The sequence below is a fragment of the Dendrobates tinctorius genome, unplaced genomic scaffold (genome assembly GCF_039654945.1).
Source record: "Dendrobates tinctorius isolate UK_male_01 unplaced genomic scaffold, ASM3965494v1 ptg000051l, whole genome shotgun sequence".
Taxonomy (NCBI): Eukaryota; Metazoa; Chordata; class Amphibia; order Anura; family Dendrobatidae; genus Dendrobates; species Dendrobates tinctorius.
The window spans coordinates 18,874,321-18,897,077 of NW_027361719.1; the positions used below are offsets into that span (position 1 = coordinate 18,874,321).

General features: G+C 47.9%; 1 protein-coding gene across 1 annotated transcript in view; it reads left to right on the forward strand.

Annotated features, from left to right (window-relative positions):
• Window positions 1-18,109, forward strand: part of LOC141091378 (uncharacterized) — a 154,136-nt gene extending 136,027 nt beyond the window's left edge. The window contains 5 exon segments of the mRNA XM_073576934.1: window positions 4,943-6,123; window positions 7,351-7,494; window positions 14,904-15,002; window positions 15,512-17,138; window positions 17,868-18,109. Coding sequence (XP_073433035.1) covers window positions 4,943-6,123; window positions 7,351-7,494; window positions 14,904-15,002; window positions 15,512-17,138; window positions 17,868-18,109 — 3,293 coding nt within the window.
• The last annotated feature ends 4,648 nt before the right edge of the window (window positions 18,110-22,757 follow it).

The window sequence follows — 22,757 nt, forward strand, 5'->3', positions numbered from 1 at the left end:
AGGCTGCTGTCTGCAATCCGTGAAAAACCCTATGAAAATAAGAGCCAACAGACTGACAGTGAAAAAGGCCCAGAAGACGCTAGGCTTCAAAAAAGCTATGTCAGTACTCAGGAATATTCTGAAGACAGAGCAACCGGCAAAAGGAGATTCAGCTCACCCCAGCAGGGAATGGCAGAATCCAGAAAAGCAAGGAAAACAAAAACAAACACAAATGCTAACAGGCAAAGCAGAAAACTTAGCTTTAGAGGAGCAGGAATCAGACTGGTGTCCTAGAAGTCCACAGAGAAATCACCCGCAGGGCAGAAAGGCGTCGGCAGCCTTATATCCAGTCCGTGACTCCACTCAGCCAGTCATCCTCATTAGGCTCAGGTGCCTGATAATCAGGCTCATTACCTTCCTTTACCAGAATAGGGAGTTCACCAGACCTCAGTGACGAAGGGGAAAATGAACTCACAACAGCAGCGGCTGCAGGCTCCATGGCGTCTGCCTGGGGAAGCTCCGGTATTTCAGCGATGGGTACCGGTGACGGTGGTACCGCTGGCGTAGGCCCCTCCTGGGCATGCTGCCAGTTCAGCCTCCACAAGGCCTCCTGCCTCAGCTGCAAACGTTGGGTCAGTCAGGCAACCTCTTCCTCTAGCTGCCGGCAATTCAATCTAGAAGAAGGGTCCGAGCCTCCAGCCAGGGCGCCGGGGAGATCCAGCTTAGCCTCCCCGCGCTCCGCAGGCCTCCTCCCCTCCTCTTCCATCATGGCATTCTGGCGTTCTTCTTCTTCCAGTCTCGGCGCCCCCTTCCCGCCGCCCGCCACTGGCTTCCGCTCCTCCTTCCGGGGGCAGCGTCTTCTTCCAACTCCTCCATACCAAGCCAGTAAACGAACCCCTTGGGGGAGTGGGCCAAGTTGCTGTCACATAGAAGTTTAGACAGGGGAGGCCCAGGACAGTCTGCGCTCTTTTCTTAGGACCGCCCATATTATCACGCCCTTCTTCTCTAGGCTGTCGGCCATTTTTAATATTCATTTCACAGTCTACTAAATTGGGTCTTTGGCACATTCTCACAAGTATTCAGTTCAACAAATCTTAGGCACACAGAACCCGATGGCATCGAGTCTCGTCATCCTGTTTGTGACACCAGAATGGAGCGCCCCACCAGGGCCTAGCGGGGTACTCAGCACCGGGCCCGTTGATCTCAATGGGAGTTGTCACGGAATCTGTGTCCCGGTCCGTGGCCCTGGGGCTCCATGACAAAAAGGGGATGAATGAACAAGGAAATAAAGTTTATGAATAGTTTGTGACGCCACCTGTGGCGTTCGGCAAGTGAGGTGTTAGGCCGGCGCTGCATGCAGATCCTTTGAGACTGGTGGTGGAATTTCCCACGCAGCAATGGCATAAAGTGAGACTAGGGACTTTTTTTTTTTAAAGTGGTGGAGGAATACAGTGCGGAAGGATACCTACCTTCCGTCATTATATTCCTGGAGCTGGTAGAGAACGGTAGCATCAGCTGATGCTGCTGTTCTCCACGCAAGATGGACGTGGGACCCTCGTGGACTTCTGTGGATCGGGGTAAGTATATTGGTGTTTTTTTATTTTGATATTTATCCCTCAGGTGACAATGGCTTCGGGGATCAAAGTGACAAGTGACGGTGAGTATGTACTCTATGTTATATGTACTGTATGTCTATATGTATGTATTGTATGTAGTATATATGTATGTTGCATGCATGTAGTATATATGCAGTATATATGTAGTATGCATGTTGCATGCATGTGGTATGTATGTAGCATGTATGTACTATGTATGTAGTATGTATGTTGCATGTATGTAGCATGTATGTAGTATGTATGTTGCATGTATGTAGCATGTAGTGTGTATGTATGTAGCATGTATGTAGTATGTATGTTGCATGTATGTAGCATGTAGTGTGTATGTATGTAGCATGTATGTAGTATGTATGTTGCATGTATGTAGCATGTAGTGTGTATGTTGCATGTATGTAGCATGTAGTATATATGTAGTATGTATGTTACATGTAGTATATATAGTATATATGTAGTATGCATGTTGCATGCATGTAGTATATATGTTGTATGTATGTTGCATGCATGTAGTATATATGTATTATGTATGTAGTATGTATGTAGCATGTATGTAGTATGCATGTTGCATGTAGTATATATGTAGCATGTATGTTACATGTAGTATATATAGTATATATGTAGTATGCATGTTGCATGCATGTAGTATATATGTTGTATGTATGTTGCATGCAGGTAGTATATATGTATTATGTATTTAGTATGTATGTAGCATGTATGTAGTATGTAGCATGCATGTAGTATGTAGCATGTATGTAGTATGTATGTTACATGTAGTATATATGTAGTATGTATGTTACATGTAGTATATATGTAGTATGTATGTTGCATGCATGTAGTATATATGTAGTATGTATGTAGCATGTATGTAGTATGTAGCATGTATGTAGCATGCATGTAGTATGTAGCATGTATGTAGTATGTATGTTACATGTAGTATATATGTAGTATGCATGTTGTATGTATGTAGCATGTATGTAGCATGTAATTTTTTTTTTTTTTTTTTTTTTTTACATTCAACACATTAGCCGGATGATGGGACTACTACTGTCCCATCATTGGCTAATGTGTCAATCACTGTCATGGTAGCAGGCATCGCCCGATGGGACTTGTAGTCCCATCGGACGATGCCTGCACAGACCACCGGAGCCTGCACAGACCACCGGCAGGCCGGCACAGCCCCCCGGCAGGCCGGCACAGACCACCGGAGCCTGCACAGACCACCGGCAGGCCGGCACAGCCCCCCGGCAGGCCGGCACAGCCCCCCGGAGCCTGCACAGACCACCGGCAGGCCGGCACAGCCCCCCGGCAGGCCGGCACAGACCACCGGAGCCTGCACAGACCACCGGCAGGCCGGCACAGCCCCCCGAAAGGCCCGTACAGACCCCAGAGAGGCTGTACAAGGCAAAAATAGGGTTTTTCTTATTCCGATACCGGAAGTCCCATAGACTTGAATGGGACTTCCGGTATCGGAATCGGCGATACCCGATATTTTTTTTAGATAGGCCGATACCATCCGATCCGACACTTTTAAGTATCGGACGGTATCGCTCAACACTACTGACTAACTAACTGAAATTCTAAACCTTCCCACTCTTTTATGTATTCTAAACTCCACCCACCTCCCAGCACATTTCGTGTTTCCAAGCAGGGAACCACCAAACGTGCTCTGCTACTCTCTAAGCAAGGAGCTGCAATGTGGCTTTGCTACACTACTTTGTGGTGAGGGGTGCAGGTGTTGGAGCGTGGTTAGGAGTTCCCACCTTACCTGGATGGTGGGGCACCACACCTCAGGAGGAGGTGCAGTACCTCTGTGGCGACTGAAGCCTCAGGGGCGCCACATAAAGCAGATTGATCCAGACAGTGTGAAAGATGGAGACGGACTGTTAAAGGAGCAATTCATTGAGGGACTCCTATCCAGCACCCATAGAGCACAGTGGCGCATCATAGCCCTGCAGAACCCTGATCTAGACTTTGCTGATTTCAAGGACAGGGCTATCTGGGTGCTGCAGGAACCATCTGTCAACCGTCCAGCGCCCCCTAGGCGACCAGCGATCACCTACCACCAGGAGGCAGCATCTTTCTCTTCCATCCCTGTGGAGGCTGATGCACAGACTCTGGATAAAGATCCAACTGAAGAACTGCGTCTTCAGGTCCAGGAGTTGACCAAAGGTATTGCTGCACATACTAAAACCGTGCAGTCCCTGCAAGTGTCCCCCAGGGAGAAGATCCAGCTTGCTTCCAGTCCAGAGGATGTCCCGTGGCTCCGGAAGAGGAGAACCCCACCACTCCGAGGGAGAAACAACGATCGCTATGACCAGGATGGACGTCCCGTCTGTCGTCACTGCCACAAGGCAGGCCACCTTGCAAGATTCTGTTATTTAAATGAGCAACCCCTGGGGCAGAGGGCCAACCCCCAGGAGTAGGACCACAAGGCCCAAAGAACAGGCGAGCCAAGTATGTTGGAGGGAGACCGATCCTCCCTGTGGTGATTGACGGCATCCCCATGAACGCTTTGCTGGACACTGGCTCCCAGGTGAGCACTATGCCCTATATCCTCTACAAGCGGTATTGGGCTGACTCTGAACTCACCCGTGGCCCAAGTGATGAACTAACAGTAGTTGCCAGTAATGGTCAGTCTTTACCACAAGTAGGATGTAAAGAAATTACTGCTAAATTGGGTCGAGTAGAGTTAAAATCTCAAGGTCTGATAGTTGTGGATATTGATCGACGTGAATGTAATCTCATGATGACTCTTGGTACAAATGTAATTGAAAATTGTCTTTCCGAGGTTATTGTCTTGTTGCAACAGGTGGCTGAGACTGCTGGTTCCAGTGAACAACGAGTCCTGCAGAAGGAGATCAAGGCCCTGATGCAAAGACAGCAGGTAGAACTCTCTGGCGGAGAAATTGGCAGCGTCAGAGTGAGTGATGCTTTCCCCATTGCAATACCCCCCAGATGTGAAATGTTGATTTGGTGTCGGGCAGCCATAGGCCTCAGAGGGAAAGATTACTAGGCATTGGTAGAGCTAGTATACTCTGATAGCAGGCCCACTGTCCTGACAGCCAGAGGGGTAGTTGATGTACGAAAGGGGAGAGTACCTGTACGCCTTTTGAATTGTGGGGAGGAGGAGGCCACAGTTGCTAAGCTGCACACTGTCAGTAATAACGCAATGCAGGCAGCAGAGCCCTTGGTCTCATCCGACCAGGTGGAGGACAATGGCTCTGTAAAGCAGCTGGAGGAGTGGTGCCAGCAACTGCAGGTGGTAACTGACTCCACACCTTCATACCAGGAAAATGGAGCTTACAGAGTGACTCAGGAGTATGAGTGGGTATTCAGTAAACACCCCCTAGACTTTGGGAAGGCAAAAGGGGTTCAACATCATATCCCCACTGGGAATCATCCACCCATAAAAGAAAGGTACCGGCCTATACCCCCAACACAATATCAGTGTGCCAAAGGTATGTTGAGAGAGATGAAGAAAGCAGGGGTTATCAGCGGCAGTTGTAGCCCCTGGGCAGCCCCAATAGTTTTTGTAAAGAAAAAGGATGGTACCATGAGAATGTGTGTTGATTACAGAAAAATTAACAGCATTACACATAAAGATGCCTACCCATTACCTAGAATTGAGGAGTCCTTAGCTGCACTTAAAACTGCTAACTACTTTTCCACCTTGGATCTCACTAGTGGGTATTGGCAAGTTCCCGTGGCAGAGGCAGACAAGGAGAAAACAGCATTTACCACCCCAATGGGTCTCTGTGAGTTCAACTATATGCCATTCGAGCTCTACACCGCCCCAGGAACATTTCAACGGCTGATGGAGTGCTGCCTGGGACACAAGAACTTTGAGACAGTCCTGTTGAACCTTGATGATGTCATTGTTTTCTCCAAGACTTATGATGGTCATCTGGAGCACCTGGCTGAGGTGTTCGAAGCCCTGTCCAACTTTGGCCTGAAGGTGAAGCCTTCCAAATGCCACCTCCTGAAGCCCAAGGTACAGTACCTTGGTCATGTAGTGAGTGCAGAAAGTGTGGCACCAGATCCTGACAAAGTCACAGTCATCCGGGACTGGCCGAAGCCCAGCAACCTCCATGAAGTATGCCAATTCCTCGGGTTGGTAGGCTACTACCGAAGGTTCATCAAAGGCTTCACTGAAATAGCCACTTCTATGCAAAATCTTCTGGTGGGACAGTCCAAGAAAGCCAAACAGAAAAGTTCCACATTTGAATGGAGTGAGGAGTTGGAGAAGTCCTTCACCCGACTGAAGATAGCTCTCACAGGAGATGAAGTTCTGGCCTACCCAGATTATGACCAGCCCTTTGTGTTGTATACTGATGCCAGCAACGTGGGACTGGGAGCAGTACTGTCACAGGTACAGAATGGCAAAGAAAGAGTGTTCTCCTACACCAGCAGGAAGCTTCGTCCCACTGAAAGGAACTCTGACAACTACAGTTCCTTCAAGCTGGAGTTCCTTGCCATAGTCTGGGCTGTGACTGAAAGATTCAAGCATTACCTAGCTTCAGCCAAGTTTACCATCTTTGTAGGGTCGGACAGATTCGCAGGATGCAGTGACGAGACACTAAACGAATGGTGGTTTTCGAAATTTCTTTTATATAACCCTAGCCGAAGGGCTAGGATGAACAAAACAAGGAATAAGCACAACACCAACAGTCCACGCAGGGACTCAACAATCTTAACCCAATATAGTTTCACTTAGCCTTCCAGGGACTGCTGGGTTCAGTAGCGTGGCCGCGTTGAGGTCGCTGAGGCGGCTGTCCTGAGGAAAGTGACGTCGGTGGGGGCAACAGGCCCTGAAGAAAATAATACCGTTGGGGCGCAACAAGCCCTGAAGAAAACGAGGACGTTGGGGCGCAACAGGCCCTGAAGGAAACGGGGACGTTGGGGCGCAACAGGCCCTGAAGGTAACGCTGCCGCTGGGGCGCAACAGGCCCTTAAGGAAACACTGGCGCTGGGGCGCAACAGGCCCTGAAGGAAACGGGGACGTTGGGGCGCAACAGGCCCTGAAGATAACGCTGCCGCTGGGGCGCCACAGGCCCTGAAGGAAACGCTGCCGCTGGGGCGCAACAGGCCCTGAAGAAAACGCTGCCGCTGGGGCTCAACAGGCCCTGAAGAAAGCAATGCCGTTGGGGCTCAACGGGCCCTGAAGTAAATGATGGAGGTGGCGCGCGGTGATGACGCAGTTCCCCAGAAAGGCCTGTAGCCGTCCTTTACCAAGGAGTCTCTTCCTAAGCCAGGGTAGCGAGCCTTTTATCCCGCCGGTGACAATGTGGCGTATCTTGAGGCCGATAATGGCCGGGTCGGCGTGATGGGGGAAGGCTGGGGGGAAGGGCCCAGGTCTCTGAGGCCTGGTTACCGGTACTCACGGCCACAACCGGAGGTATAGTTCCTCTCTCTTCAAGGCGGGGGTTAGCGGGGATAATTCTCTCAGAACGGGAGCGGGGAGCAGTCTCTGGGCACAGTCTCTCACGTCTCTCTTGTCGGTAAATCGGTCGCTTTCTCCTCGCAGGCTCCTCTCGGTGCCCTTGCAAGTCACCCTGCGTCCTGCCTTCACTCCCTCTCTTCCCCAACTGCCACTTCAGTGCGTCCCCTGCTCCTTTTACCCTAGCCCCTCCCCCTGTTGCCCTGACAACCTCAGTCGCATGTCTCCCTTTGTAATTCCCCTGTTGTGCTTCCTTCAATAACTCTGATGGCGGTCCCCATGGTTCCGGCCCAAACACTATATGGGGGTCCTCCTCCCCACATCTTCACGGACAACAACCCTTTGACTCACTTGGAAACTGCAAAACTAGGTGCACTGGAGCAGCGATGGATGGCTCGGCTGTCTAACCATGAATTTACCATCAAGTACCGAGCAGGGCACAAGAATGCCAATGCTGATGCGCTGTCCAGAATGCCTAATCTGCCAGATGCAGGAGAAGACCCTGAGGCTCTTGAAGAAATAGAGTTACCTCCCTTCCACCGGCCAATTGCAGCCCAACGTGCCAAAGGAGTGAGAAACTGAAGGTCTGGCTTGAAAGAGGCCTTCCTAAATCCATTGCCCCATCATGACTGGGCAGAAACCCAGGATAGTGACCCCGCAGTCCGCCTGGTGAAGGAGCTACTGTCACAAGCTGACTCACGCCCAGAGTCGAATGCTCCTGAAGAAACCCAGCAGTTGTGGAAGGAAAGAGGTCGGCTGTTCATTTATGAAGGAAAGCTGTGTCGGAGGAGTATCAATGCCCGCACTCATGAGCTGGTCTGGCAGGTGGTAGTCCCAAAGAGAGAGGCATCAATGGTCTTAGAAGCATACCACAATGGAGCTGGACACTTCGGATGGAAAAAGTTGGAAGCCTTGCTCCGGGAGAGATTCTATTGGGCTGGTATGAGGAAAGCCATTGAAATTTGGTGCCGGGAATGTGGACAATGTAACCTGTGCAGAAAGGATCGAAACAGCCAGAGAGCTCCTCTGCAGCCAATAATAACCAAACAGCCACTCGAGTTGGTCGCCCTGGACCATGTGAAGCCAGTCCCAAGCCGTTCAATCTACATCTATGCTCTTACCATCATTGACCACTACTCAAGATTCCTGGTAGTTGTGCCTGTCAAGGATCAAACAGCCAGGACAGCAGCCAGAGCATTCCAGCAGCACTTTTGTCGACCACACGGATATCCTGAGCGAGTGCTTACAGATAAAGGTCCAGCTTTTGAGGCAGAAGTGTTCCAGGAATTCTGTAACTTGTATGGTTGTAAGAAGATCCGGACAACCCCGTACCATCCACAGACCAATGTCATGTGTGAAAAGATGAACCAGGTGGTGATCGACCTATAGTGAAAACCTTGCCTTTGGAAGAGAGGAATCTGTGGCCAGAAAAGTTGCCAGATCTGGTAGACCTCTACAACCACATTCCTGTGAATTCCACCAACTGTACTCCAACCTACCTAATGAGAGCGAGGCCTGGTAAGCTGCCTATTGATTTGGAAATGGGAGTCCTTACACATGAGGTGACGTCACCAGATGCTGACTGGGACACAGAGAGGCAGCAACAGTACAGAAGTCTACAAGAGTGTGTGGAAAAGAGTCTAGCTCAGGCAAGACACAAGCAAGAAAGGCACTACAATCAGCATGCACCTGCAGTTCCCTTGTCACCAGGAGAACAAGTCCTAAAGAGGAAAAGGAGGATGCATAAATTTGATGACCAATGGGAAGCTGAACCCTACACCATTCTACCCTCAAACATTGACAATACCAAGGTGTGCCTTATTAGTAAAGATGGAGGAGAAACCTCAGCAGCAATATCAAGGGATCATTTGAAATTATGCCCTAACCAGCTAAAGGAAAGAATGGAAGAACAAAATAACTTCCAACCCATAGAAGAAGAAAAGGTCAGCACTATACTTGGAGAATTCTCCGCAAATTGGACTAAAGTAAATGATGCCATAGTGGTGCCAGTGCTGACATTTCCCCAACTGGTAGTACAAGAAGAAGTGACTCATGAGAACTCTGAGAATCAGGCAGTTCAAGCAGTGGATGCCACACCAGCAGTGGAGCCAGAGAATCCTCGCCCTGCCAGTGGTGAATCTGCCATACCCATGGTGAGACTAAGAGTCCGTAGGTGGATACTACCCAGTTTACCCACACCAGAGTTACGCAGGTCTACCCGTACTACACAAGGTATACCGCCCATCAGATATTGTGTATAGATAAGTTCATGTAAATGTTGAAATTGTGTGTATATATGTAACTGTTCAAGTTTGAGCCTACAGATAATCTGTAAGAAATTTCCTTTTTGAGTTTTCCCATTTGTGTAATGGATATTTTGGCCACAGGACTGTGTGTGGTCACTAACTTTGTAGATTGTTCACCATTTGCCCAGGAATGGACCATGGACATTGATGTTTGGACTTATCATCATAGGACTATTTTTGGAGCTTTTGGTTTTTGTAATTTTTTAATTTTTCTTAAATCTTGCAACCTTCATTTTGTTTATATGTTATTCATGTTTTCTTTTATCAGTCCAGGAGTACTGACTTTCACTAGGGGGGAATGTGGCACCCCCAGGAGTATGGTCGCCACAGTGGCATTGCCTTCCTCCTGGGAGGGTGATGTCAGGCTTGGAGGCAAGGAAGGGTCTCTCTAGCAGTTAACCATGTCATGCAACACAGTTCCCACTCCAGGCCAGCAGAGGGAGCTCTGAACCAGAATTGGGGGAGGAGTGCTCTCTGTGGGCTAGGAAGGGAAATTAGGAGTTAGTGTGAGGAGGGCAACGAGTGTAGATGTGTGGACAGAAGCTGGAGGTTGAGCTGAGGATAGAGAGCTCCCTCCCAATGATAGCGCATGATCTGGAGCCTGGTCTCCACGGTTGTATGAATACTGAAGGTCCTGCAAGAGAAACCAGAGGAATAGGAAGCTGTAAATGCTCTATTCCCAACTAAGACTTGGAGGCACAACAGCGACGGGTGAGCCAAGAGAGATAGAGGGCTACAGCTGTCTGCCATACTAGGTAGTTCTAAGAGAAGATAAGGAGGAACTTCAATGTAACACAGTACTGGATGTACCTAAAACCAGCGCTAGGAAGGAGACTACACAATCTATCTGATATAGAGATCCCTGAGTTGTTTCTAGGCTAGCCTGCTCCTGTGCCATCTGTAACCAGGACCCTGGACTGCGTTTGCCATGTAAAGGTAATTAAAGTGCACCCTGTTGTTTCCTTGCCTCCTTCCTGCAACATCCTCAGCCCTGCTACATCTCTGTGCCAAACACTGCACCCTCTTCCTAAACATTCCGCTACACTGCCCTGGGACCAACAGCCTTACCTGTGGAGGGCTACAACACCATTGCAGCACTACACCATCTGTCCCAGAGGATCTGCTTGCCGCGTCGGCTTAACACCTCCCTTGCCGAACACCACAGGTGGCGTCACGAATCACTTATAAACTTTATTCTCAACTCAACTCCTTTTACATGGGCGCCCAGGGCCACGGACCGGGTCACCGTTGCTGTGACAATCCCCTCTGAGAGACCGGCTCGGTACTGAGTACCCCACAGCCCTGGGAGGGCGACCCACTTCTTTCGTCAGCAGCCTCATACCTCGCGGGCATCAACATAACTCTCAGTCTCATAAATACATCAACTCCCCTTTTATAATTGCCACCTAATCTAGGGATTGTTAGAGCCATCAGAGTCACCATGACTGAACCATTGTCTGAGGTACTAGGCCCTGCATCCCACAAGGCGGTGTGACAATTAAAAATGGCGTCATGAACAGGATGAACCTTCTTTGCCTGCATGTACACTAACTGTTTACTAAGACTGTGTTAACAGAGCTCACTACTCTAAAAGTGAAACTGAAAATGGCAGACGAAAGTGAAAATGAGCATCTGAGCAACAGTACTTCTGATAAAGCCTCCACTGCATTTATGCCTCTCACCATGTCATATTATTTGGGAGCTCCCTGGATGCCACATTATAATGTGGAAACCAACACATTATGAGACTTTAGGGAAAAAATGACTGCTTTGTTTCACCTGTACCCCTATGACCAATGACCAAAAATTGGAAATCCTCAGTGGCCAACTCCAAGGTGCAGCTTTAAGAGAAATCAAGTCCGGGCCCAAAGTTCAGAAAAGGACTGTAGAACAAATCCTGGAACGGTTAGAAAGCATATTTGAGGTCCACTCTGCATCAGAAATAAAAATGCGTTTTTTCGGAAAAAACAAGACATTATCGAGTCACTAAGAGACTATGCTTTATCCTTGCAAGAAGCTTGGAGGGCTATAATACACATGGAGCCCCAGGAGGCAAGGGCTACAGATGAAGTCCTGAAAGAGCAGTTTATTGAAGGGGTTGCCATGGAAACCCTATGCAGTCAGCTAAAAATGTTAGCGCTCCAGCATGCAGATAGCTCCTTCCAGGAATTCAAAGAACTTGTTATTTGGATTTTAGGGAGAGAATTTCGCCCAGTGGCAAAAACACTTGAACTATCTACCTTTGCTAGTGATACAGCAGTTCAATCTTTGCATAATTTTCCAAAAAGTAACGTCTTGCTGTCGCAAGCCGCCCAAACGCAGGCTCCAAATATTGATGCTATGATAGAATTACAGAAACAGATGGCGGAGTTAGCTAGCGGACTAGCCGAGGTCTGCAAGAAAACAGAAAAGCTAGAGAGTCCGCTACTAGTGTTGAGCATTCCGATACCGCAAGTATCGGGTATCGGCCGATACTTGCTGTATCGGAATTCCGATACCGACTTCCGATATTTTTTCAATATCAGAAGTCGGCATCGGAATCGGAAGTTCAAAGTTGATTGACAGCCGAAATGACGTCATCATGATGCGCGGTGTGTGCGCATCATGATGCGCCGTCATTTCGGGCCTTCCGGGGGTCTCTGCCGGCCTGCCGGGGGGCTGTGTGGACTGCCCGGGGTCTGTACCGGCCTGCCGGGGGGCTGTGCCGGCCTGCCGGTGGTCTGTGCACCCTGTGGGGGTCTGTACCGGCCTGCCGGGGGGCTGTGCCGGCCTGCCGGGGGGCTGTGCTGATGTCCGGGGGTCTGTGCAAGCATCGTCCGATGGGACTATAAGTCCCATCTGGCGATGCCTGCTACCATGACAGTGATTGACACATTAGCCAATGATGGGACAGTAGTAGTCCCATCATCTGGCTAATGTGTTAAATGTTAAAAAAAAAAAAAAAAAAAAAAAAAAATACTACATACATACTACATACATACTACATGCATGCTACATACATACTACATGCTACATACATACTACATATATACTACATGCATGCTACATACATACTACATGCTACATACATACTACATATATACTACATGCATGCTACATACATACTACATGCTACATACATACTACATATATACTATATACATACTACATACATGCTACATACATACTGCATGCTACATACATACTACATACATACTACATACATACCACATATATACTACATACATACTACATGCATGCTACATACATACCACATACATACTACATACATACTACATACATACTACATGCATGCTACATACATAACACATATACACTACATTCCCACACAGCAATGGCATAAAGTGAGACTAGGGACTTTTTTTTTTTTAAGTGGCGGAGGAATACAGTGCGGAAGGATACCTACCTTCCGTCATTGGATTCCTGCAGCCCGTAGAGAACGGCAGCATCAGCTGATGCTGCAGTTCTCTACCCAAGATCGTCGTGGGACACACTCGTGGACTGCTTCGGATCGTGGGTGAGTATTTTTGTGGTTTGTTATGTTAATATTTATTCCGTAAAAGACAATGGCTTCGGGGAACAATGTGACAAGTATTGGTAAGTATGTTACTCTATGTTATATGTACTGTATGTCTATGTATGTATTGTATGAATGTATTGTATGTAGTATGTATGTAGTATATATGTGGTATTTATGTAGCATGTAGTATGTATGTAGTATGTATGTAGCATGCATGTAGCATGCAGTATGTATGCAGCATGCATGTAGTATATATGTAGTATGTATGTGGTATGTATGTAGCATGTAGTATGTATGTAGCATGTAGTATGTATGTAGTATGTATGTAGCATGCATGTAGTATATATGTAGTATGTATGTAGCATGTAGTATGTATGTAGCATGCATGTAGTATATATGTAGTATGTATATAGCATGTAGTATGTATGTAGCATGCATGTAGTATGTATGTAGTATGTATGTGGTATGTATGTAGCATGCATGTAGTATGTATGTAGTATATATGTGGTATGTATGTAGCATGTAGTATGCATGTAGCATGCAGTATGTATGTAGCATGCATGTAGTATATATGTAGTATGTATGTAGCATATATGTAGTATGTATGTAGCATGCAGTATGTATGTAGCATGCATGTAGTATATATGTAGTATGTATGTAGCATATATGTAGTATGTATGTAGTATGTAGTATATATGTAGTATGCATGTTGCATGCATGTAGTATATATGTAGTATGTATGTTGCATGTAGTATATATGTAGTATGCATGTTGCATGCATGTAGTATATATGTAGTATGTATGTTGCATGTAGTATATATGTAGTATGAATGTAGCATGTATGTAGTATGTAGTATGAATGTAGCATGTATGTAGTATGCATGTTGTATGTATGTAGCATGTATGTAGCATGTAATTTTTTTTTTTTTTTTACATTCAACACATTAGCCGGATGATGGGACTACTACTGTCCCATCATTGGCTAATGTGTCAATCACTGTCATGGTAGCAGGCATCGCCCGATGGGACTTGTAGTCCCATCGGACGATGCCTGCACAGACCCCCGAAGCCTGCACAGACCACCGGCAGGCCGGCACAGCCCCCCGGCAGGCCGGCACAGCCCACCGGAGCCTGCACAGACCACCGGCAGGCCGGCACAGCCCCCCGGCAGGCCGGCACAGACCACCGGAGCCTGCACAGACCCCCTGGCAGGCCGGCACAGCCCCCCGAAAGGCCCGTACAGACCCCAGAGAGGCTGTACAAGGCAAAAACAGGGTTTTTCTTATTCCGATACTGGAAGTCCCATAGACTTGAATGGGACTTCCGGTATCGGAATCGGCGATACCGATACTTTTTTTTAAGATCGGCCGATCCATTCCGATCCGATACTTTGAAGTATCGGACGGTATCGCTCAACTCTATCCGCTACTAGAATCCACACCCAGAACCAAATGGAATTCCCTGTTGAATGCACTAGCCAGGAATATCAAACCCCATCTGGGAAAAGATCCACCTACCGTTTTGACAGGCAGGGTAGGCCAATCTGCAGATATTGTCATCGAGCTGGACATTTGGAACATCAATGTTGGTGTTTAAAAGAACAACCTCAGAGGCAGAGGGCTGCCCCTCGGGAGGACAGGCAGTAGGTCCCGAAAATGTTACTTGGTTCTCCAGATATGTTGGACCTCGTCCTGAAGTGATCATTCGCATTAATGGAGTTCCATTTACCGCACTGTTAGACACTGGTTCCCAGGTCACCACCATAACCAAAGACACGTTAGAAAGACATTGGGACCCTAACTTACTTATGCAACCTCCAGATAATTGGTTAGATGTCATAGCCACTAATAGACAGTCTGAACCTATAACAGGGTATTGGGAACCCACCATTTGTGCAGGAAAAACCCAGCTTCCACAACAGGGAGTTCTGGTTGTAAATGTCCCAGAGAAGCCAGACACCTCTGTAATTCTAGGCATGCACGTCCTGCGCAACTGTTATGGAGAAATGTTAGAGGCTCTTCGCAAATCAGTACCCACTGCTTCACAAGGAACAGCAAAGAGCTTTGCAGAGAACTATCAAAGTGTTGTCAGCCCATGAGCAGTTAGGTAATCCTCGAGACAAGATCTGCCATGTCCGCATCTGTGATGTAAGTCCTGTCATTTTTGCAACCCAACACTAAAACTATGCTGTGGTGTCGTGCTCGACCCGGGATCCAAGAACAAGACTATCATGCCCTAGTAGAATCCCTACCCATGGCAGAGCATCCTATGCTTATGACCGCAAGGAGTCTTGTTACGGTATCTGCAGGAAAAGTACCAATTCATCTGTTAAACCTAGGTGTCACTGCAGTGGAATTGAAAAGGCACTATCCTGTAGCTCAATTATCCATCATTTCCTACCAGGATGTAGTGAGTCCAACTCAAAACAAAGCACAACAGGTGACTCAAGTAGTAGAGGGGGACAGTGTAGCTTCAGAAGCCCCATGGTGGTCTGACATACATGTAGGAGAGGTAACCACCCCATCTAAACAAATTGAAGAAGTATTAAAGCTTGCTCAAGACTTCCATCAAGCTTTTAGGAAGCATCCTATGAATTATGGTAAAGTGTGGGAGATAAAGCATATCATCCCAACTGGTTCTCATCCTCCTATTAAAGAGTGGTACAGACCCATTCCACCGGCCATGTATCAGCCCGTCAAAAAAAATGATGCAAGAAATGAAAGATGCTGGAGTAATTCATGAAAGTCGCAGCTCTTGGGCTGCACCTTTAGTTTTGGTGAAGAAAAAAGATGGCAGTATCCGATTCTGTGTGTACTACCGCAAGATAAACAGCATTACCCATAAAGAAACATATCCAATACCGCGCATCAAAGAGTCACTAACAGCTCTGGGGTCTGCTGCATATTTCTTCACTTTAGAGTTAACAAGTGGGTACTGGCAAGTACCTATGTCAGAGGAAGATCGTGAGAAAACGGCGTTCACCTCCCCAATGGGCCTCTTTGTATTGAATGACATGCCTTTCGGACTCTGCAATGCCCCAGGAACTTTTCAAAGGCTAATGGAATGTTGTTTGGGCCCCAAAAACTTTGAGACTGTTTTGCGTTATTTAGACGATGTCATAGTCTACTCAAAATCTTATGAGGATCACTTACAGCACCTGGCAGAATTTCTCCAGATTCTCATCAAACACGGCCTCAAAGTCAACCCTTCGAAGTGTCACTTACAGCAGACCCAAGTACGCTATCTAGGACATGTTGTGAGTGCTGAAGGAGTGAGACCTGATCCGGACAAGACCGCTGTGGTCACGGATTGACCCACACCTCCTACCTTGAAGGAAGTCCATAGTTTCTTAGGATTTATGGGCTACTATAGATGCTTTATACCTAACTATGCCCAAATCGCTGCACCATTGCAAGAACTTTTACGTGGTCACCCAAAAAAGGAAGGAAAAAGATCTATTATCAGTCGTTGGACAGAAGAGCAGGAAGTTGCCTTCCAGCATCTCAAGAAAAAGCTTACCACTCCACCTATTCTAGCTTACCCGGATTACAGCAAGCCTTTCCGTCTTTACACCGATGCCAGTCTAAAGGGGCTAGGAGCAATCCTAAGCCAGAAGCAAGATGTAAAAGAGCGAGTAATCGCTTTTGCTAGCAGATCTCTTAAAGGAGTGGAACGGAATGATCAAAACTACAGTTCTTTTAAGCTAGAGTTTCTTGCTCTCGTGTGGACTGTTACATAACGATTCAAGGACTATCTAGCTGCCTCTCCATTTATCACCTACACTGACAACAAACCTCTTGTTCATTTGAGCACAGCTAGATTGGGAGCTTTAGAGCAGAGATGGGCCTCAAGACTAGCTAATTATGATTTTATCATCAAGTATTGGGCTGGGAAGTCCAATGAAAATGCCGATGCCTTGTCCCAATTACCAACCTCTTCAGATCCCCTGCCAGATGAAGATCACTGGGAGGAAGTGGAGATGCCGAACTTTTACACCCGATTTGCTCAACAAAATATGGCCAGTGGCTTTTGGCAGGAGACTTCCGCCTCCCAATCGCACGGAGCTAATTCAGACCCTCTGTTAGAGGAAACTAGATGGATACAAATACAGGCTGAAAGTAGAGTTATTGCAGAAATTTCGGAATTCCTAATCACTGGGAAACCTCCCAGGAGAATTCGCAGAGGCGATGCTGACCCTGAATTGATTCATCTGTGGAGACAGCGAAAGCAGTTCTTTGTGAAGAAAGAGTTGCTATATCGCAGTAGCGTAGATCCCATCACAGGTAGTCATCTCCATCAAATTGTGATCCCAAGGAGAGATGTAGAAATGGTTCTCACCGTCTATCATGATCAGTCTGGTCACTTTGGAGTGCAAAAGACAGAAGCCACAGTCCGTAGACGATTCTGTTGGATTGGCATGAGAGGAGACATTGAAAAATGGTGCCAGAAATATCACACGTGTGTGACTAGGAAAACTGTGAAAGCTGATCAGAAAGCACCACTGCATCCGATTGTGAGTCGACGTCCATTGGAAATGGTAGCCATTGATCATCTGAAGGTAGAGACCAGCAGGACAGGCCATAGCTATGTCTTAACCATCATTGATCACTTCACCAAAATTGTAGTGGCTGTGAAGGATTTAACTGCCCAGACTACTGCTGCTATCCTCTGGAAAGCCTTCTGTCTACCTTATGGATACCCAGAGAAGATTTTGACCGATCGAGGTCCCGCCTTTGAATCACAACTCTTTCAAGAATTGTGCAAGTACTACAATTGTCAGAAGCTCAGGACTACGGCATACCACCTGCAGTGCAATGGGCTTTGCGAGAAGATGAATCAATCCATCCTGAACTTGCTAAGAGCTATTCCAGCTCACAGAAAGGCTGACTGACCAACACTACTCCCAGAGCTCATCTATGTGTACAATAATACCCCGCAATGTTCTTCGGGTTACACCCCATATTATCTGATGTTTGGACACCAAGGTAAACTACCCGCTGACCTTACTTTAGGAGTGACTGTCTCTGATGAAATTAATCCTCTGCCTGCTACTGAGTGGGTGAGCGATCATCAAAGACGCTTAGTGGAAGCCCAAGAAATTGTGGATACCAGTATGGAAGAAGCTCGCAAAAGACAACAACATGATTTTGATAAACAAGAAAAAGCTAAACCTTTGAGTGTAGGTGATAAGATCTGGTTGAGAAATAAACATCGTACAGGAAAGCTTGATACACAATGGGAGAGACAGCCTTAAGCCCCCGTTACACACTGCGATATCGCTAGCAATATCGCTGCAAAGTCACTGATTTTGTGACTAGCGATATCGCTGCATGTGATACTTACCTCCGCTGGTTATCGCTGATCACGCGAGAAGCTGCTGGATCATTTCTCGTCGTCCACTTCCAGCGGCGCTTCCTGCTGTGACGACGAGCGACGCGTGGAGCCGGGCGGGAGGACACAGGATCGCCGCGTCTGACAGGTAAGTAGCGATCCCCGTCCCCAGCGATGTCGCTAGTGAGATCTGCCTGAGTGGCAGCTCACTAGCGACCACCCAGCGATTCACCAGCGATCCTGACCGCATCATATCGCTAGTCGGGATCGCTGGTGCATCGCTAGGTGTAACGGTACCCTTACACCATCCAAGATATCCCATACCCGGGGAATGACATTTATTGAATCCAGCGAGATACTCAACAGCCAAGGTTGTTCAAAGGAATCGACTAAAACTCTGTAGGTCAGAATACTGCCATCCTGATTCAACACCTGTGGACGAGTTATTTGAGTGCTAACCTTTTCCAGAGTCCAAAAGACCCCACGGCTCATCTTTTCCAGAATTCGATATCAATGTCCTGTTATCTTGGTGTTTTGGTTCTGTGATGCCTACCTTTGGACAAAGACAGACGACTCCTGATCAAGAGTTGCCCCTTGCATGAGACTCGCCCCCAGGGGCCGTGGGGTACTCGGTGCCGGGCCCGTTGGTTTTAATGGGAGATGTCACAGTGGCAGTGACCCGGTTCGTGGCCTCAGGCGGTCAATGTAAAAGGGGTAGAGTGTTGGGGATAAAGTTGGTGAGACGATTCGTGACGCCACCTGTGGTTTCTGGTCAGTTTGACCAGCACTGCAGGGTTGCTTCTCTGGGACAGATGGTGTGGTGCAGCAAAGATGTTGAAGCTCCCCACAGGTGGAGCTGTAGTCCCAGGGCAGTAGTAATAGGTGTTGAGGGAAAAGGTGCAGTGTTAGGCACAGGGATGTAGCAGTGATGAGTGAGTTGGCGCAGGAAGAAGGCAATAAGACAGCTGAGTGCAGTTCCAGTTCGTTTACTCATGTTCTTGGCACAGACAGGTGCCCGCTTCAATGCTGCGGTCTCCGGATCAGGGGCTCAGCCAACTCCCAGGCAGATGGAATTAACCTTTCCAGCACTCCCTTTCGTGTGCCTGTTCTGAACATCTCCTTTCTAGTGCTTATCTGAGGTACTTGCAGTACTGAGTTACACTCAAGTTCCTCCTGCTTGTTGTTACTCAAACTCCACTTGCACGACACGTGACTGTAGCCTGCTTCGGGGACTCCATCCGTCATGTCCCGGCTCACACTTAGGTTGCCACCGTGTCTTCGAGTCTTTTTGTGGGAATAGCATGGTCACAGCTCCTATTCCTCTGGTTTCTGCTGCAGGAACGTTAGTTTCACAAACAGCCTCGGGGACCAGACCCCGGCCATGCACTTTTAACTTTTGGAAGGGCTCTGCTCTTACCCTAGACCTTAGTTCCCTTCTCCTTACGTTCCATACTAAACTATCTTCCTTCTGAAGAATCAGGCTTTCTATTGTTCTTTCCCGTGCCAGCAGCTCCAGGTCACTGAAGTCTGCTGCAGCACCTCCTTCGCCCCATCCCTCTCAGGGGATCTTCTCTCACAGACTGACCACTTCCTAACATTCTCCCGCTCTCTTGTGTCATCTCAGCTCCACCCACCACCCAGCACTCTTTGTGTTCCAAGCAGGGAGCCACAAAGGGTGATCTGCTATTCTAAAGTGTTTGTGTTGGAAGTGAGTGGTGGAGTCTGGTCAGGTGTTCCATCTTACCTTGGGAAGTGGGATACCACACCTCAGGAGGAGGTGCAGTACCTCTGTGGCGACTGAACCCTCAGGGGCGCCACACATGAGCAACTAACCTCAGAACTTACCCTGCAAAGATATATCCTGACTGTCACGGACATGCGTGGCTGGACACAGCACCTCCAGTAGGGCAGATTTAGATGACACGCATGACCCTGGATACACCGTCTCCAGTTGGGCGAATTAAAATAATAAAATGTGCAGCTGGATACGCCGCCTCCAACAGGCGAATTTCAGAAATACATGTAAGTCTGGAAACCCCGCCTCCAGTAAGGCGAATTTAAACAATAAAAGGGAAAACCTGGGTAACAAAAACAATGGTGGCCCCGAGTCAGTGTCTCTACACACCTAACGTTCCCTAGGCCGTTTCCGCACCGGGCGCCGATCAGGAACCTTAAAACCCTGACTCGCCCTGCACCTAAACCCTCACTAGTGAAGTGGATGGTGCGGAAACTAATCACCCCACTGCCCTAAAACACACATAAGGAAAAGAGACAAAACAGGGAAACATCACTTAGCTTTGCTCTGTTGGTTACGCTCCCAGCAACAGAGCCCACCACCTGCGTGCATCTTTTCCTCCAACCGGATCCAACACCATAGTGCAGCCTTGGAGCAAACAGAGTCCACCACCTGCGTGCAGCTGTCCAGAAACAGAGTCCAGCATATGAGTCCAGCTTTCCAGCAAAAGAGTCCAGCATCTTGAGTCCAGCTTTCCAGCAACTGAGTCCAGCATCATGAGTGCAGCTCTACACCATAGCTGTCACTCTACCAAGCCATGCAAGAACTCCTTGCTGACACCATAGCTGCAACTCCACCAAGCCATGCCAGCCCTCCTCACAGACACCATAGCTGCCACTCCAGGACACTCACTGAGCTGCCCGGGACTCTCCTTCAGCTCCATCCTTCACCCAGGCTTGCTTGTAACTGAGGACTGTCACCAACAGTGATTATCACACCTGACACTCTTTAATAGAGAAATCACACCTGTTTTATAATTACGTGCACAAAACTAAAGTAACCAAAGTGCAATGACCCTAATGGCCACCGGGGGCAAACTAGGACTGATGACACCAAGTGCAATAATCCTAATGACCTCCGGGGGCAAAAACCAAACTTTAGCACACAGCTAAAGGAAAAAACAAGGTTACTTGTGCATTTTCTCTGTCATATCCAACCTGGATCATGACACTGACTCTATGGAGGAATTCACTCTGGTTCGATGCTCTCAAAGAATCAACAAAGGAGGGCCGGCGTTATGGGCAGGCAGACCAGGTAGCTGCCTAGGACCCCCGCTCCTCCAGGGGCCCCCAGCCAGCGGCACATCACACAGCCGCTATGGGGCCCCTGTGAGGCAGGGGGGCCCACCTGCCCCCAGCACCGACTCCCACCACCGCCGCACTGAAGGAGGCAGTGATGGATGAGAGAGTGTCAGGTGATGCTCCCTCTCCCATCATTCCCCGCTCTGCCTCTGACACAGCGGGGGCGCGATGACGTCATCGCACTCTCAATGTGTACCAGACAGAGCAGGAGACAGGAGCAGCCAGCAGCGCAGGCACGAGGAGAAAGTGAGGAGTGTTTTTTTTTTTAAATCAGTGTGAGTACTGGACTGTGTGGCCACTCTGGGGGGACTGTATACCATGCTGGGCTGTATCATACCATGCTGGGGGGCTATATACCATGCTGGGCTGTATTACACCATTCTGGGTGGGCTATATACCATGCTGGGCCATATTATACCATTCTGGGGGTCTATATACCATGCTGGGCTGTATTATATCATGCTTTGCTGTATTATACCATTCTGGAGGGGCTATATACCATGCTGGGCTGTATTATACCATTCTGGGGGGCTATATACCATGCTGGGCTGTATTATACCATGCTGGGCTGCATTATACCATTCTGGGGGGGCTATATACCATGCTGATAACATGATACTGTATGGTGATCTGTTAGGGTGTGTGCACACGTTGCGGATTAGTCTGTGGCTTTTTCTGCAGAGAATCCATATCTCCTGGCAGAAACCGCAGGGTAAAACACATGCATTTTTCCTGCAGATTCCTAGCATGTGTACAGCAGATTTGATGCAGGTTCTAGTGTGGTTTGGCAGTGTGGATGAGAGAGAGATTGATTGATTTGTATGTCCCGGAACGTATACTGCAGCTGCGGTTCCGCAAAAAAGAAGTAACATGCTGCAGAAAATAAACCGCAGCAAATCTGCGCAGAATTTTCTGCAGCATGTGCACGGCGGATTTGGTTTTCCATAGGTTTACATGGTACTGTAAACCGCATGGAAACTGCTGCGGATCCATAGGACCAAATCCACTGCGGATCCACAGGACCAAATCCGCTGCTGATCCGCAGCAAAAACCGCAACATGTGCACACACCCTTAGTGATCCATTAGTGATCGTTCTGTCCCCATCATTCTTTCTCAGACGGTGGAAAGAGGCCGGGAAACAAGTATTGAACGACTTCTTCAATTTTATAGATCATTTAGCGGCCTGAACTCAGCGCATGTAAATACAATCGAAATGCTTCTGTGTGATGTGCAATATGTTAGCATTTGGGGCCCCATTTTAAACTTTGTCTAGGGCCCCACTTTGCCTAAAACCAGCCCTGCAACAAAGGTCAGTTACCAGCTAGATATCTGGACTAAAACTGGTAGAATGAACTTCACGTTTTTCCCACTGTTTTCTTCTAGAAAAGACTACATTCTTCCCCTGTTAAGCACAGAGACATTTCTGTGACTTTTCCTCAGTTTGTTAGATAATTTTTAGTTAATTTTCGTTGGT